This window comes from Pezoporus occidentalis, unplaced genomic scaffold (assembly GCF_034315485.1).
Source record: "Pezoporus occidentalis ecotype Australia unplaced genomic scaffold, CSIRO_AGI_Poc_V1 ctg379, whole genome shotgun sequence".
Lineage (NCBI taxonomy): Eukaryota > Metazoa > Chordata > Aves > Psittaciformes > Psittacidae > Pezoporus > Pezoporus occidentalis.
In genome coordinates this window covers 14,465-30,313 of record NW_026915701.1, presented here as the reverse complement: position 1 = coordinate 30,313, position 15,849 = coordinate 14,465, and the positions used below count along the sequence as shown (strand labels likewise).

Below are 15,849 nucleotides of genomic sequence, written 5' to 3'. Positions count from 1 at the left end.
CATCCCCGGCACCGGTGTGCAGCACCATGGCAACACGGTCATCGGAGCTGGGTGATGCTGTGAGCGGGGTGATGCTGTGAGCGGGTGATGCTGTGAGCAGGTGATGCTGTGAGCGGGGTGATGCTGTGAGAAGGTGATGCTGTGAGCTGGGTGATGCTGTGAGCGGGTGATGCTGTTAGAGGGGTGATGCTGTTGACAACCACCCCATTGTGTCCATAGCCCTGTGGTAGCGCACTACAACCGGTGATGCTGTGAGCACTACAACTGGTGATGCTGTTGCACTACACCCGGTCCCCATGACCGCACTACACCCGGGGTGATGCTGTGAGCGGGTGATGCTGTGAGCGGGGTGATGCTGTGAGAAGGTGATGCTGTGAGCTGGGTGATACTGTGAGTAGGGTGATGCTGGGAGCCGGATGACTGATTGCACAACCACCCCATCGTGCCCATAGTCCTTGCTCTCCGGTACTGCACTACAACCGGTCCCTGGTACCACACTACAGCCGGTCCCGATTACCGCACAACAACCGGTCCCCATTACCGCACTACAACCGGTCCCTGGTACCGGTACCTCACTACACCCGGTCCCCGGTACCGGTACCGCACTACACCCGGTCCCCATTACCGCACTACACCCGGTCCCCGGTACCGGTACCGCACTACACCCGGTCCCCATTACCGCACTACACCCGGTCCTCGCTACCCGCTACTGAACTACAACTCCCAGCGGCCCCCGCGCGGTGTCACGTGAGCGGCGGGAGATTCAAATCGCGGGGTGGAGCCTCCGCAGCCGCAGCCATGGAGGGAGCGGGCTCGGTGCGATGTGAGCGTCCGGTTGTGGGGCTGCAAAGGGGGGGTCCCGGTGGGGGTCCCGGTGGGGTCCCGGTGGGGATGCGGGGCCGCTCGGGGGGTGCGGGGGAGGCCTTGGTGGAATTCCTGGTGGGGATCTTCATTGGGGTGGGATGGGGGTTAAGGACCAACCCCCCCCCTTCCCTCCCCGGGATAACGGGGTCTGCCCCCCATGCAGGCGAGCGGCTCACGGCCGAGGAGATGGATGAGAAGAGGAGGCAGAACATCGCCTACCAGTACCTGTGTCACCTGGAGGAGGCCAAGCGGTGCGGCTGGATGTGGGGACCCCCCCGTTTCGATGGGGGGGGGAAAGGCTGGGATGGGGCTTGGGAGATAAGGAATAAGGGGGGGGTGGTCTGGGATCCTGCAGGATCCTGCCTGCTCCTGGTGCTTCCTGGCTCTCCAAAGGGGGAGCAGCCAAGCAAAGAGATGGGTGCTGACCCCTCCCTGCCGTGGAGGGGGGGGTGATGCGGATGGGGTGGGGGGTGTCTCCTTTGGGAGCTGCTTTTCCTGCCTGGAATGGGTCTGGAGGGGGTCCGTGACGTGCCCCATCTCTGCCCTGCAGCTGGCTGGAGGCCTGTCTGCGCGAGGAGCTGCCCCCTCCAATGGAGCTCGAAGAGACCCTGCGCAATGGGGTGGTCCTGGCCAAGCTGGGCCATTGCTTTGCCCCCACCGTGGTCCCTCTGAAGAAGATCTATGACCCCGAGCAGAGCCGCTACAAGGTGAGGCTGGGGGGTGCATCCCTTAGGGTGCATCCCGGGCGCTGCAGGGTTCATTCCTGGGGGGGGGGGGGGTTGCAAGCTTTGCCTTGGGCTTTAACCTCATGGGTTTGGGGGAGCGGGGACCCCAAGGTTGGGAGAAGGGGGGGGCTGAACCTCATCCTGTGTTTCCTGTCCTCCAGGCAGCCGGGCTCCACTTCCGGCACACGGATAACATCAACTACTGGAGGGATGCGATGAGCCACGTGGGGCTCCCCACGGTAACGGCCCCCATTGCCCGTGTTGCTGTTGGGGGGGGTTCATCTCTGCCCCTCCACTCTTGGTCACCATCCTCCCCGTGGACCATGTCGGTGCCATCTCCTCCTGAGCGACCTCTTGTCTTGTTGGCAGATGTTCCACCCGGAGACCACGGACATCTATGACAAGAAGAACATGCCCCGGGTGGTCTATTGCATCCATGCGCTCAGGTGGGTGCCCCTGGCCCCACACTGGTCATGCTGGTGTTCAAAAGCCCTTTGGTGGCATCCCCAAAACGGGGGAAAGAGCCTTTGGGTGCTGCAGAAGCACAGGGAGGGAAGTGGTCATGGGGTGCATGTGCTTTGCCTTTCAGCTTGTACCTCTTCAAGCTGGGGCTGGCTCCTCAGATCCAGGATTTGTATGGGAAGGTGGACTTCACAGGTATGGCATCGCTCTGGGGCCCTGCACTGGGAGGGATGTGGGGAGCGAAGACCTTGGGCTTCAGCCTCGGTGATGCTACCTCAGTGTGGGGTTCTTTTGCACCCCTCTGGTTTGGATGAGCCTTGAGCTCCTTCCCCAAGCCAAGCTGCTCTCTCCTTCTATGCCTCTGTGCTGTGTTCCAGAGGAGGAGATCAACCACATGAAGCGGGAGCTGGAGAAGTACGGGCTGCAGCTCCCTGCCTTCAGCAAGATCGGGGGCATCCTGGCCAACGAGCTCTCTGGGGATGAAGCAGCAGGTGATGGGGACCCCCCAAACGTCACGCCCGGGGCCAGGCAGCAAACACAGGGGTGCCCTGAGACGGTGGAGGCTCCTCATTGCTCTCCCCTTGACCCATGCATGGACTGGCACAGGACCCAAGGGTTCACGTGCTGAGACGTGGAGGCTTTGTGGGCACTGGAGAGCATGGATTGCTCTTTGGGGATGGGGCTGGTTCCCAGCATCCCGCGTGGCGCAGCTCACCCCACGCACTCAGGACCATAGGGGATGGTCCCTGCCTCACCATCCCACTGCCCCCCTCCCTCTCCAGTGCACGCCGCCGTGCTGGCCATCAACCAAGCCGTGGAGCAGGGGGTGGTGGCCCAGACCATGGGGGCCCTTTGCAACCCCAGCGCGATGCTGCTCGGCCTGCGCCCGGAGCTGGCGGGCGCCTACCAGGAGATGCTGCACCGGGCGAAGCTGGAGAAGGGCAGCAACGCCAGGAACAGGGTGAGGAGGGGAGGCCAGGGCTGGCGGGGATGGGCTGGAGGGGTCCCCGTGCACGTCTTGTGTTGGCGCTGAGATGCGGTGGCTGCCCCATCCCTGGCAGCGTTCGAGGCCAGGTTGGAAGCCTCTGGGTGCCATTGGGGGGGTGCGTGCTCAGGGGGAGCATCCTGCAGCTCCTGCAGGTGATCCCCGAGGGAGAGGACATCTACGACCATTACCTGACCCAGGCTGAGATCCAAGGGAACATCAACAAAGTGAATGGTGAGAGCAAAGCTTGGGCCTTCCCTACCTGTGGTACCCGGGGCTGCAGGGAGAGCCTGCCTGGGCTGGGGGGGGCACAGCAGGAAGAGGCCATCTGCTCAGGTTTCAGATGTCTTGGGGGCCTGGGTTGGGTCTTTTGGTGCTTTCCCAAGGGGAAATTCGCGTTCTTAATACCCACTGCTAACAATGCTGTGCTCGGCTCTGGGCCCCTCACTGCAAGAGGGACATGGAGGTGCTGGAGAGGGGCCAGAGAAGGCTGCAGAGCCTGCAGCACAAGGGGGATGAGGGCGATTGACTCGTTCCTGGTGCCCATGTCCCGTCCTAGTGCACGGAGCTCTGGAGGAGGTGGACGATGCCCTGGAGCAGCAGGATGCGCTGGCGCTGCACCGTGCGCTGCAGGACCCGCTCCTGGCCCTGCGCTGCCTCCAGCGCCACAACCTCCAGCGCTACTTGGAGCAGCTCAGCACGGACCGGGAGCAGAAGGCGCTGGTAGGGGCTGGAGGAGCCCTGTGGGGCGGTGTTTGGGTGCTGGTCCCCTGGAGCGGGGCGGAGGGGGGAGCAATGGGGATGAGCATCTCCTGCAGGGGGTCTGAGCGGGGCAGCTCCATCAGCAGGGGCTGTGGGACGCAGAAGCTGTTGTTGCAGGAGCTGGGCTACGTGGATCTCTTGGAGAGGGAAGAGCTGGAAGCTGGGATCCTGGCAGCAAACAGGAAGGGCGAGGAGGAGCGAGCCAGTGAGTGCCTGGGGTGGATGTGGTGCTTTTTGGGAGGGCAGGGGGGGGTTCCGCTGCCTGGGTGCATCCCTTTGGAGCCGGTGCCTTCCTGCAGTGCTGGGGGCCATGAGCCGGGTGAACGCTGCCATCCGTCGTGGAAACCCAGCCGAAACCTTGGGAGCGCTGATGGACCCCGCAGCCCAGCTGCCCCACGTGTACCCGCTCGCTGCCCCCCTGTACCAGCACCAACTGGCCCTGCTGCAGAGCCAGCACCCGCGGGTGAGCTCCCCATGGATCCGTGTCCGGGTCCCATCCGTTCTTTGGTGCTGTGTGGGGGGGATCAGTACCGCTGATAGGCCGGGTTACGGGGGTCTCAGCGTCTCTGCCTTGCCCCGTGCAGGGTGAGCTGGTGCAGGAGGAGCTGTTTGTGGCTGTGGAGATGCTCTCGGCCGTGGCATTGGTTAACAGAGCCTTGGATGCTGGGGACCCCGATGCGCTCTGGAGCAGCCTGGTCAGCTCTGCCCTGGGGCTCGCGGGTGTCGAGGATGCGAACGCGCAGCGGTGAGGGCTGCGTGTGGGCTGGGGGCTGTGGGGCAGAGCCTCGGGAAGCGATGGGCAGCTGGTGTGGGCTGGTTTCAGCACCCACCCTGCCCCAGGCCTTGCATTCTCCCCTTTGGAAAGCAGGGTGCTGGCTCTGCCCAGCACCATTCCCGCTTGGGACGCGCCGAGCCGGTGCCCTATGTGTGTCCTGCAGGTATTTTGAGGACTTAGCGCAGCTCAAAAGGCAACACCGGGCAGCAGGAGGGGAGTTCCTGAGCTGGACCAGCATCCAGGACAGCGTGACCAGCACCAATTCCTCAGTGCAGGATGAGAACAACCGTGAGCGCTGCCCGCGTTGGGGCGAGCAGGGGGTTTGCACGGGGAGCCCAGCCCTAATGAGACAGCAGAGAGTCTCACCCTGCGGGTTGCGGGGGGGCTGATCCATCCCTGCCGTGCAGGACTCAGGGCTGTGAAGCTCATCAACGAGGCGCTGCTGCAGGAGGACCCCGAGAAGACGCTGTCGGCGCTGCTGCTGCAGGCGGCTGCGCTGCCCCACATCAGCCTCCCCATTGCCCGGCGCTACCACAGCGTCCTGGCCCACGCACGCAGGATGAAAGCCCAGGTTTGGGGGGGGGGATCCCCCCAAGCAGCAGCCTCCTCCTGTAGCATAGGGAGAGCAGAAGGTGCTGGATGGGGGCTCACTGGAGCCCGTATTGCTGATGATGAGAGCTGGGCTGGGTCAGCCTGCAGAAGAGGAGGCTCTTTAAGGGGAGACCTTGAGCAGCTCCAGTGCCTAAAGGGGCTGCAGAGGCAAGGGATGGAGGGGCAGGACAAGGGAATGGCTTTACCTTGATAGAGGGGAGATGGAGATGAGCTCTTAGGCAGAAGCTCTTCCCTGTGAGGCTGCTGAGGCGCTGGCCCAGGGTGCCCACCTGTGGTCCCCTCGCTGTCTCACAGGCCACAGGGGATGATGGAGCTGAGCTCTGGTGGGAAGAGATCCAGGATGGAGTCTGCAAGGCCAACGAGGACACGGTGGCAGCCAGGAAGAGTTGAGTGCCCTGCCCGGCGCTGCGCCCCTGCAGCCCTAGGAGGAAGGAAGGGAGTCTCACATGGACCCCTCTGTCCCTGCAGTGGCTCTGGGCGTCGCTGCCATCAACCAGGCCATCAAGGAGGGGAAGGCGACGCAGACCCTGCGGGTGCTGCTCAACCCCGCCGTGGCCCTGTGTGGGGTGGTGGGCGCCTGCGCCGCTGGGTACCAGGAGCAGCTCGCGGCTCTGATGGCCACCAAGAGGCAAGCAGGTAAAAGATGTGATTGTACCAGCCCCATCCATCACCCTGGGGTGCACCCATCCGTGGTGGGGAGCTCCTCCATCAGCACCTATCCATGGGGGGGAGCAAGTGCCTCCATCAGCACCCATCCATGGTGGGGAGCAGCTCCTCCATCAGCACCCATCCGATGGTGGGGAGCTCCTCCATCAGCACCCATGGGGGGGAGCAAGCGCCTCCATCAGTACCCATCCGTGGCGGGGAGCAGCTCCTCCATCAGCACCCATCCATGGGGGGGAGCTCCTCCATCAGCACCCATCCGTGGTGGGGAGCTCCTCCATCAGCACCCATCCGTGGTGGGGAGCTCCTCCATCAGCACCCATCCGTGGGGGGGAGCTCCTCCATCAGCACCCATCCGTGGTGGGGAGCTCCTCCATCAGCACCCATCCGTGGGGGGGAGCTCCTCCATCAGCACCCATCTCTGGTGGGGAGCAGCGCCTCCATCAGCACCCATCCGTGGTGGGGAGCTCCTCCATCAGCACCCATCTGTGGTGGGGAGCTCCTCCATCAGCACCCATCCGTGGTGGGGAGCTCCTCCATCAGCACCCATCCGTGGTGGGGAGCTCCTCCATCAGCACCCATCTGTGGCGGGGAGCAGCTCCTCCATCAGCACCCATCCGTGGTGGGGAGCTCCTCCATCAGCACCTATCCATGGGGGGGAGCAAGTGCCTCCATCAGCACCCATCCATGGTGGGGAGCAGCTCCTCCATCAGCACCCATCCATGGTGGGGAGCTCCTCCATCAGCACCTATCCATGGGGGGGAGCAAGCGCCTCCATCAGTACCCATCCGTGGCGGGGAGCAGCTCCTCCATCAGCACCCATCCATGGGGGGGAGCTCCTCCATCAGCACCCATCCGTGGTGGGGAGCTCCTCCATCAGCACCCATCCGTGGGGGGGAGCTCCTCCATCAGCACCCATCCGTGGGGGGGAGCTCCTCCATCAGCACCCATCCGTGGTGGGGAGCTCCTCCATCAGCACCCATCCGTGGGGGGGAGCTCCTCCATCAGCACCCATCACTGGTGGGGAGCAGCGCCTCCATCAGCACCCATCCGTGGTGGGGAGCTCCTCCATCAGCACCCATCTGTGGTGGGGAGCTCCTCCATCAGCACCCATCCGTGGTGGGGAGCTCCTCCATCAGCACCCATCCGTGGTGGGGAGCTCCTCCATCAGCACCCATCCGTGGTGGGGAGCTCCTCCATCAGCACCCATCCGTGGTGGGGAGCTCCTCCATCAGCACCCATCCGTGCGCCCACCCGTGGTGCGGAGCTCCTCCATCAGCACCCATCCGTGGTGGGGAGCTCCTCCATCAGCACCCATCCGTGGCGGGGAGCTCCTCCATCAGCACCCATCCGTGGTGGGGAGCTCCTCCATCAGCACCCATCCATCTCGCCGTGCAGGGAGCGCGAAGCCGTGCTGGATCCAGCACCGGCTGACTGATGGTGCCGAGTTCTACCTGAGCCTGCAGAGCTTCGAGGGCAGTTGGCAGCGCCCGCCCCACGGTGCCATCAACACCACGCACCTGAGCCGGGAGGAGATCCAGGTCCGGGGCTGCCGGGGCTCAGCGGGAGCCGGCGGCACTGCCGGCGCTGATACTCCTGCGTTGCGTCCCCGCAGGCGGTGGTCGGCCGAGTGACGGCAGAGCGCGCCCGGGAGCGGCTGTGGGCAGCCAACGTGGCCTTCGTGGTGAGGCTGCAGGCTCGGCTCCGCGGCTTCCTGGTGCGCCGGGAGCTGGCGGCGCGCCGGAGCATCCTGCGGGAGCAGCATCCGGCTGCCGTCAGGATCCAGGTGATGGAGCCAGGATGTGTCCCCGCTCTGCGCGAGGGGGTGCCTGCTTGCAGCATCCTCTGCTGCGCTGTAGGATGGTTTGCATGGGGAAGGGCCTTAAAGCTCGCCCAGTTCCAGCCCTTCCACTGGAGCAGGATGCTCCAAGCCCCTGTGTCCAACCTGGCCTTGAGCGCTGCCAGGGATGGGGTGGCCACAGCTTCTCCATTCAACCCATTCCAGTTCCCCACCACCCTCACAGGGAAGAGCTTCTACCTTAGATCCAACCTAAACCTCCCCTGGTTCAGTCTGAACCCATCACCCCTTGTCCTATGGCTCCAGCCCCTGATGGAGGTCCCTCTCCAGCATCCCTGTAGCCCCCTGCAGACACTGGGAGCTGCTCTGATGGTTGCTGCTCCGTAGCTTTCAAAGCCAGGGCTCACCCAAGGTGCTGCAGAGGACGGTGTCACGGTGGCCTTGCGCCCATCTCCATAACTGCTTGTCTTGTCTTGTCTATGCCCAGGCCTGCTGGAGAGGGTACAAGCAGCGCAGAGCTTACCTGGAGCGGCTGCGCTACCTGCGGGCCAACGCGGATGCTGCAATAAAGGTTTGGAAGAACCCTGGAGCGGTTTGGGTTGGAAACAGCCTTAAATCCTCGGGCAGGGACACCTTCCATGAGACCTTCCCCTTGGGCTGGCTCCAACTGCTGGGGTGTCTTTCCCAGATCCAGGCGGGCGTGAGGATGTGGCAGGCTCGGAGGAGGTACCAGGAGCGGCTGCGCTACTTCAGGCACAACGTGAGTGATGGGATGGAGTCAAATAAGAGCAGGGGATGGATGGAGGGGGATGATGCTGAGGGACAGTGGTGCCTCCTTCCCGGGGGAGAGATGGGAAGGGAAAGGTGCCCAAGCGTGTTCGCATGTGTGAGGAGGGCAAAGATGGCCCCAGTTCCATCGCTAACCTAAAGGAGATCAAGGTGTTCTTTAGAGGGGAAGGGCTGGGTCTGCTGGGGAAAGCAGATTCCCGGGGCTGGGAGCAGGGAGCTGGGTGCTCCCCATCGAGGAACATCCCTCACCCCCTTGTTTGTCCTGGCAGGTTGAAGCTGTGATCAAGATCCAGGCTTTTGTGCGAGCCCACAAGGCCCGCGGGGATTACAGGATGCTGGGTACGTTCCTGTGCACCTCTGCTCTGGGAATTAACTGGGAAGGGGGCTCTGCCTCCCCCCTTGTTGGCCAGGGGAGGTGGGGGCAAGTTGGCCACCGGTGTCCCTATGGCAAGCAGAGCCTTGGTGAGCCCTTGGCATCGGGTAGAGCAGCGCTGGGGCTGTTCTTGCACCGCCTTTGCTCCCAAAGGCTTGGTGGCATCACCTTGGCCTGTGCCAGAAGATGCTGCTTTGGGCAGGGTGGGGGGGGTCTGAGGGTCCACCCGCTCAGTCCCACACATTGGTGGTGCTGTGCCTTGCGCCAGTGCACGCCAGGAGCCCCCCGCTGAGCATCCTCCGGCGCTTCATCCACTTGCTGGAGCAGAGCCAGCAGGACTTTTGGGAAGAGGCGGAGGTGCTGCGGCTGCAGGAGGAGGTGGTGAGGAGGATCCGCGCCAACCGGCAGCTGGAGAGCGACCTGGACCTCATGGACATCAAGATTGGGCTGCTGGTCAAGAACAGGATCACGCTGCAGGTTGGGGAGGACCTCGGCCACCTGATGCTCCAGAGCTGGTCCTCCCCTCCTTAGCATCCCAGCTCGGGGTGGGGAAAGGGATGGGGAGCGTTGAGGCTCCTCGCTGGAGAGCTTGGCAGTCACCACCGCTTCTCTCCCGTGTGGCTCCAGGAGGTCGTTTGCCACTGCAAGAAGCTGACCAAGAAGAACAAGGAGCAGCTCTCGGAGCTGATGTCCATGGACAAGCAGAAGGGGCTCAAGTCGCTCAGCAAGGAGAAGCGGCAGAAGCTGGAGGCCTATCAGCACCTCTTCTACCTGCTGCAGGTGGGGCCCTGCGGTGCCCATGGGAGCCAGGGGCACGGGCAGCCCATGGCCTTCGGGGTGATGCTGCTGTTCCTCATCCCTGCAGACGCAGCCCCTGTACCTGGCCAGGCTCCTCTTCCAGATGCCCCAGACCAAGTCCACCAAGTTCATGGAGTCGGTGATCTTCACGCTCTACAACTACGCCTCCACCCCCCGGGAGGCTTTTCTGCTGCTCCAGCTCTTCAAGGCGGCGCTGCAGGAGGAGATCAGGTGGGTGCAGCCCATAGGGATACCCTCTCCCGGGTTCAGGACCGGGAAAAGGCTGACCCAGAGGCAGCAGTTGGGATGCAGCGATGTCCTTTGGCTGCTGCCTCCTGCATTGGAGAACACCCCCGGTGGGTGCGCTCCGCCAAGCCCATCCTCTTCGCCCCATCCCTCCTGCCTCTCCCCAGCTCCAAGGTGGAGCAGGTCCACGACATCCTGCTGGGGAACGCCGCGGTGATCCGGATGGTGGTCAGCTTCTACCGCAACGCCCGCGGGCAGAACGCCCTGCGGCACATCCTGGGGGGCCCGGTGCAGCAGGTCCTGCAGGACAAGGCCCTCAGCATCCGCACCGACCCTGTGGACATCTACAAGGCTTGGGTCAACCAGAGCGAGTCACAGAGCGGGCAGAGAAGGTCAGGGCAAGGAGGGCTCTGTCCCTAGCCCAGCCCATGGGGTGAGGATGGGTGTCGGGATGGTGATGGGGACCTTGGCTTCTCTTCACAGCAAGCTCCCATATGAGGTCAGCCCTGAGCAGGCTCTCAGCTACCCCGAGGTCCAGAGGCGGTTGGATGTCTCCATCCACAACCTCCTCATGATGACGGACAAGTTTGTCTCTGCCATCACCTCTTCTGTAGACCAGATCCCGTATGTACCTCGAGGGTCTTTGGGCACATCCCTGCAGCGCTGTTGGCTGGAAGGCCTTGGGAAGGGACGTTGGGTGATGGGAGGGCTTCCTGGCCCTGTAGGTGCTGGCTCCATCCTCCTGGCTTGAGGGATGCTGCAGCCACCAGGCCCTGCTATGGGCTCCTCCATCACCCGAAAGGGGGGTGATGGGCAGCAGGGATGGGGCGGGGGGCCGAGCTGGTGCTGCCCCACACGCCGCCTGCCCTCTCCTCAGCTATGGCATGCGCTACATGGCCAAAATCCTGAGGACATCCTTGGCTGAGAAGTTCCCCGAGGCTTCAGCAGAGGACATTGACAAGGTACCCCAGGTCTGGGGGTGGTCTGCACGGCATGGGGGCATCCCATTGAATGTGCCAAAGATCAAGTCCTCTTGACTTAAAAACCCCTTCAAGCCACCGTTTCCCTTGAGCCAAGTAGGGGATGCCAATGGTGGGCTCTTGCCTGCCCTGCTTCCCCTCCAGGAGCCAGGATGGAGCCCCCTTCCCTGCCCAGCTTACCCCTTCCTTAGCCATGAGCCTGCTCCCCATCACCCGCCCTCCCCTTGCCCCTTAGGTGGTGGGGAACCTGCTCTATTACCGCTACATGAACCCGGCCGTGGTGGCCCCCGACGCCTTCGACGTGGTGGAGCTGTGCGCCGGGGCGAGCCTGCAGCCGGAGCAGCGCCGCAGCCTGGGCTCCATCGCCAGGGTGCTGCAGCACGCGGCCGCCCGCAAGCCCTTCGGCGGGGACAACGCTCACCTCCGCGGCCTCAACCGCTACCTGGAGGAGACCCACCACCGGTTCAGGTGGGCATCGCCACGGCGCGGGCGGGCTGGGGCTGAGCCTCCTCAGGATCGTAGAACCAGAGCATCAACCAGGGTTGGAAACGGCCTTGAAGGTCGCATCCGGTGCAATCGCTGCCCACCACGACCCCACGGCAATGGGTGATCGCTTTCTCCAGCCCTGCCCTGGGCAGCCTGTTCCAGTGCCTGAGCAGCCTTTGGGGCAGGAGTTGTTCCTCTGCTCCATCTAAACCTGCCCTGGCGCAGCTTGAGGCCGGTTCCTCTTGTCCCCCCTCTCTGCAGAAGGTTCATCTCTGCTGCCTGCAGCATCCCAGAGCCGGAGGAGAGGTTTAACATGGACGAGTACTCGGAGATGGTGGCAGTGGCCAAACCCGTCATCTACATCACAGCGGGGGAGCTCATCAACACGCACAAGGTGAGGGCATCAAACCCATCCTCCACCACAGAATCCCAGACTGGTTTGGGTCGGAAAAGACCTCAGAGCTCCTCCAGCCCCAAGCCCCTGCCATGGGGCCTTATCTCCAGCCTGAACTCAACTGCTCCAGCCCCTGCTCATCCTCACGGCCTCCTCTGGTCTTACTCCAACAGCTCCATGTCCTCTGTGTGTTGGGACACCAGGAGGGCACACAGTGCTCTGCTTCATGCAGGCTCTGTGTCTTCTGCTCCATCATCACCAGCGCGGCTCCTCCTGACCCTTTCCCCCCCGCCCCTTTATAAGCAAGCAAATAAACCCCATCCTGTAGCTTCTCTGCTGCTTCTCCTTGTCCTTCCCTGAACCTCCTGGCTCGGTGCTTCCCCCTGGGGTGCAGTTGTCCCCCGCTGACTCGGCTCCCTCCCCGCCAGCTCCTGCTCGAGCACCAGGACTCCATCGCGCCGCAGCACGGGGACCCCCTGCACGCGCTGCTGGAGGACCTCGGGGAGCTCCCCACGCTCCAGGTCCTGCTCGGTGGGTGCAGCGCCAAGGAGGATGGAGCCTCCTCCAGGCTTCTTCCTGCTCCAGGCTCTCCTTGGGTTGCTTTGGCCGTGGGGGGGGCCCACTCCTTGGAGGCCAGCTCGGGCTCTCTCTGTCCCCACAGGGGAAAGCGTTGCCAGCCCCATGGACGCCAGCACCGAGCAGATGCTCTCCCAGCTCAGCAAGGTGGAGATGTCCCTCACCCTCACCGGGAAGCTGGTGCCGGCGGCCAGCAGCGAGGAGAGCGACACCAGGAGCTTATTGCTGAGGTGAGGATGGGCTCTGCGGGCACCATGGGGTTGGGATGCTCGAGGAGGGCAGGAAACCCTCGGGGTGCTGCTCTGGTGGAGCAGAACGATGGTCAGGAGCTGGGTGCCTCACGTCTTCCTCTGGTCTCCAGCACCAAGCAGATGCTGGTGGATGTGATCCAGTCCCAGCCAGGAGATTCCCTCCCGGAGATCCTGTGGACACAGGCCTCGGAGCATGAGGTGGGATGTGCTAACACAGTGCTTGGGGCAAGAGCAAAGACGGCACAAAGGTGTCCAAGCTCCAGCTCTGGTTGGGCTCTGTTCTGCAGAGACAGCAGATGGGCCAGGAGAGACTCCTCTGTGTGTGTGTGTGTATGGGGGGGGTGATTGCTCCATCTCCTCCCCTCCCATTCCATCCATGCTCCACGCTCTCCATCTCCTCATCCCTAGGAAGCCTCCCATGCGCAGCTCATGCACCGGAGAGCGCTGCGGGATGCGCAGAGCCCGGCCACGCTGCAGCGCAGCCGGTCCCTGGCTGCCAACAGCCAACTGTCCCTGGAGGAGAAGAAGCGCAAGATCATCCGCAACCTGCGGCGCCTGCAGAGCCTGGGGCTGCTGGACTCGGCCCATCAGTACCAGGAGCTCATCAATGACCTGGCCAAGGTGGGTGGGGGGACAAGGAGGTCGCCTCTAAACCCACCTGAGCTCCTGCTTTGGGCATGGAATCGCTGCAATGGGTTGGGTTGGAAGGGAGCTTAAAGAGCCTCGTCCAGCTCCAATGATGAGCATGGGCACCTGCCACTTAGAGCAGGTTGCTCCAGGCCCTGTTGAGCAGTGCCAGCAATGGGGCTGGCTCCTCTGAGCATCTTGGTGCTTCCATAAAGCTCCAAATGAGTTCTGTTGGCATCATTTCCCCACCACCACCCCCCCCAGGACATCCGGAACCGGAGGCGCTACCGGCAGCACCGCAAAGGGGAGCTCCTGAAGCTGAGGCAGACCCTGGAGGGTCTCGATGCCAAGACCTTGTTTTACGAGGAGCAGATTGATTATTACAACCAGTACATCAAGACCTGCCTCGACAACCTGGCAGCCAGCACCAGGTACGTTTCCTTGCCAACCTCCTCTCTGTTTCTAACTGCTCTCGGGATGCTGTGAGCCCTGGAGGGTGCTGTTGGGGGTCCCAGGGGTCCTGTGTGCCTGGAGAGCAGCTCCATGGGCTCTTCTCTTCACGGGTCAGTGGGAAGAACAAGAAGCTGCAATCACTGCGCTACACTGCTGCCCGGCTCTTTGAGAAGGGAGTGCTGCTGGAGATTGAGGACCTGCCCCACAGCCAGTACGTAGCCCCTGCTCCATGCCATGGCAGGGGGCAGGGAGAGGAAAATAGCCTGGAAGCTTTCCCTGCCCCATGGCAGGGGGGTTGGAACTGGGTGAGCTTTAAGGTCCCTTCCAACCCAAACCGTTCCGTGACCGCATGAGGCGGGAGGTGGAAGGGGTTTGGGCTGTGGGTCTGGCCCCTGGGGGTTGTGCTGGGTGGGTGACCTGCTCCTTGCTTGTGTTAAAGCCACGAAGCCCCTTTCGGTAGCCGGTGCCTCTGCCCCTTTAGGTTCAAGAACGTGGTTTTTGACATCATCCCCTGCGAGGAATCGGGCCGGTTCCAGGTGAAAGCCAAGTTCATGGGGATCGACATGGAGAGGTTCCAGCTGCACTACCAGGTAGGGAGCACCTCACGCTGCTTGATGGTGTCCCCACGTCCAGCTGGGGCTGGGGGAGGACTTGGAGCCCATGGGGACAACATCACCGTGCACTTCCATGGGGTAAACCCAGCTCCGTGCTGGTCCCCGTGGCCCTGGGTGATGCTGGACCTGGATGCTGCGGGTGGGATGTGCAGGGCTGGTGGTGGTGCTGACAGTCCCCTCCGCCCCAGGACCTGCTGCAGTTGCAATACGAGGGTGTCGCAGTCATGAAGATGTTCAATAAGGCCAAGGTCAACGTGAACCTGCTCATCTTCCTCCTCAACAAGAAGTTCTTCAAGAAGTAATGGGGTGGGCTGAGGCGAGTGCTTGGGTGGGGGGTCAAAGATGCCAAAGAGAAGCCTCAGGATCAATGGTCCTGGGGCATCATGTCCCCGTGGGGGGGAAGCTGCTGCTTGCACTTAGGTTTCCCTGCCCTGGGCCCCCCCAGTCCTTTGGGTCACACTGAGAGCTGGTACCAACCCTTCCTGCAGCAAGGATGCAGCTCCTGCAGCAAGGATGCGGCTCCTGCAGCAAGGATAGCTTTAACCTGGAGTGTCTGAGGGTGCTTGGGCTGCCCGAGGATGCTCCGCATCCCAGACACTACACATGCTTTTAGTGATGAAATAAAGGTATTTTAATATATATATATATTTCTTCCTCCCACTAAAGGTGGGGAAAGCTCAGAATTTGACTTTATTATAGGGGTAGGCAGAGAGGGAGGATGGAGGTGGTAACTTGTGCAGCCCCCCAGGGCCTGTCTCTGGTAAATCCAGGTGCAATAGGAGAGGTTTGGGGTTGCACAACGGATTTCCCTGCCTGCTCCTGCGGGCTGGGAGCAGAACCAGAGGAAGGGGAGGCCCAGGGCCACTCCTGTCCTTGGGGCACGGGAGCAGGGCTGCATCCTCTCCTCTGGACCGTGCTGTGATGTGATGCCCAAGCCACCCTCTTGTGGCTGCTCTGTTTTCAAGTGTTACAGGCTGGTTCAGTTTGGCCAGAGCTGCCTTTAAAGCACTTTCTCCTTCGTGGAAGCCCCTTCCAAGAGGCTTAATGGTACCCTGGGACCTTGGCATGGAGGGGGTCTTGTCTTTGGGAATTGATGTCTGTTCATGGGATTTTGATGTGGTTTTAACTCCAAGCTGCTCTCTCGGTGTGTGTGCTGCATCCCTGCTCTGCTGCCTCTGCTCACGTGTCCTAAATAAACCTCTCTATCAGACAACACCGTTCTTGGGTGCTGCTTTCATCTCCCACCACCGTTGTGGTCCTCTCCTCTCCCTGGTGCTGGCTCCTCCATCCCCAAAGCTGGACTCGGCCCTGGGGCATCACCTCTGCTCTTGCAGAGGCATTGAGGCCGCTGTCAGACACCTGGGGGCCTGGTACCAGTTACCACCTTTGCCTTTGTTCTGGTCCCCATCTATCAGTGCTCTTCCTTCAAAGGAAGCCCCAGCACTTGTGTGGCTGTGTCTTGGGGTGGTTTATTTGTCACCATTTGACACCCTGAAACTACTCCTTTGTGATGCTCCAGGGCTGGAGCCTGCTGTAGAGGATGCTGATGAGAACCCCCAGCTCTTCATCCTCGCCTCAATCTCAGCACAGGCTGGAAGGGATTTGGTGGTGCTGGG

At 62.5% G+C, this 15,849-nt stretch overlaps 1 protein-coding gene across 2 annotated transcripts; it reads left to right on the top strand.

Annotated features, from left to right (window-relative positions):
• Positions 1–747: 747 nt before the first annotated feature.
• On the top strand, positions 748–14,670 carry IQGAP3 (IQ motif containing GTPase activating protein 3). 2 transcript variants are annotated; one of them, XM_062631851.1, is made up of 38 exons: positions 748–823; positions 1,028–1,115; positions 1,415–1,571; positions 1,751–1,828; positions 1,959–2,035; positions 2,179–2,246; positions 2,429–2,542; positions 2,834–3,012; positions 3,183–3,270; positions 3,596–3,759; positions 3,916–4,003; positions 4,098–4,261; positions 4,383–4,543; positions 4,737–4,861; positions 4,981–5,144; positions 5,480–5,570; positions 5,654–5,821; positions 7,247–7,389; positions 7,464–7,634; positions 8,134–8,217; positions 8,335–8,406; positions 8,705–8,774; positions 9,077–9,285; positions 9,436–9,588; positions 9,674–9,837; positions 10,020–10,244; positions 10,336–10,476; positions 10,730–10,814; positions 11,068–11,300; positions 11,580–11,712; positions 12,141–12,243; positions 12,374–12,518; positions 12,650–12,737; positions 12,948–13,160; positions 13,431–13,597; positions 13,735–13,830; positions 14,101–14,209; positions 14,422–14,670. In XM_062631851.1, exons 1-38 carry the CDS (start codon positions 799–801, stop codon positions 14,533–14,535), a joined length of 4,917 nt encoding a protein of 1,638 aa, XP_062487835.1. In that variant the 5' UTR covers positions 748–798; the 3' UTR covers positions 14,536–14,670. The 2 variants fall into 2 exon arrangements, with proteins under 2 accessions (XP_062487835.1, XP_062487834.1); XM_062631850.1 differs by having other exon boundaries at positions 749–823; positions 13,431–13,598; positions 13,730–13,830.
• The last annotated feature ends 1,179 nt before the right edge of the window (positions 14,671–15,849 follow it).

Coding starts and splice junctions, on each gene's coding strand:
- IQGAP3 (XM_062631850.1), top strand. CDS start 799: ATGGAGGGAGCGGGCTCGGTGCGAT. Junction 1,116..1,414: donor CACCTGGAGGAGGCCAAGCG/GTGCGGCTGGAT, acceptor TCTGCCCTGCAG/CTGGCTGGAGGCCTGTCTGC. Junction 3,271..3,595: donor GAACATCAACAAAGTGAATG/GTGAGAGCAAAG, acceptor GTCCCGTCCTAG/TGCACGGAGCTCTGGAGGAG.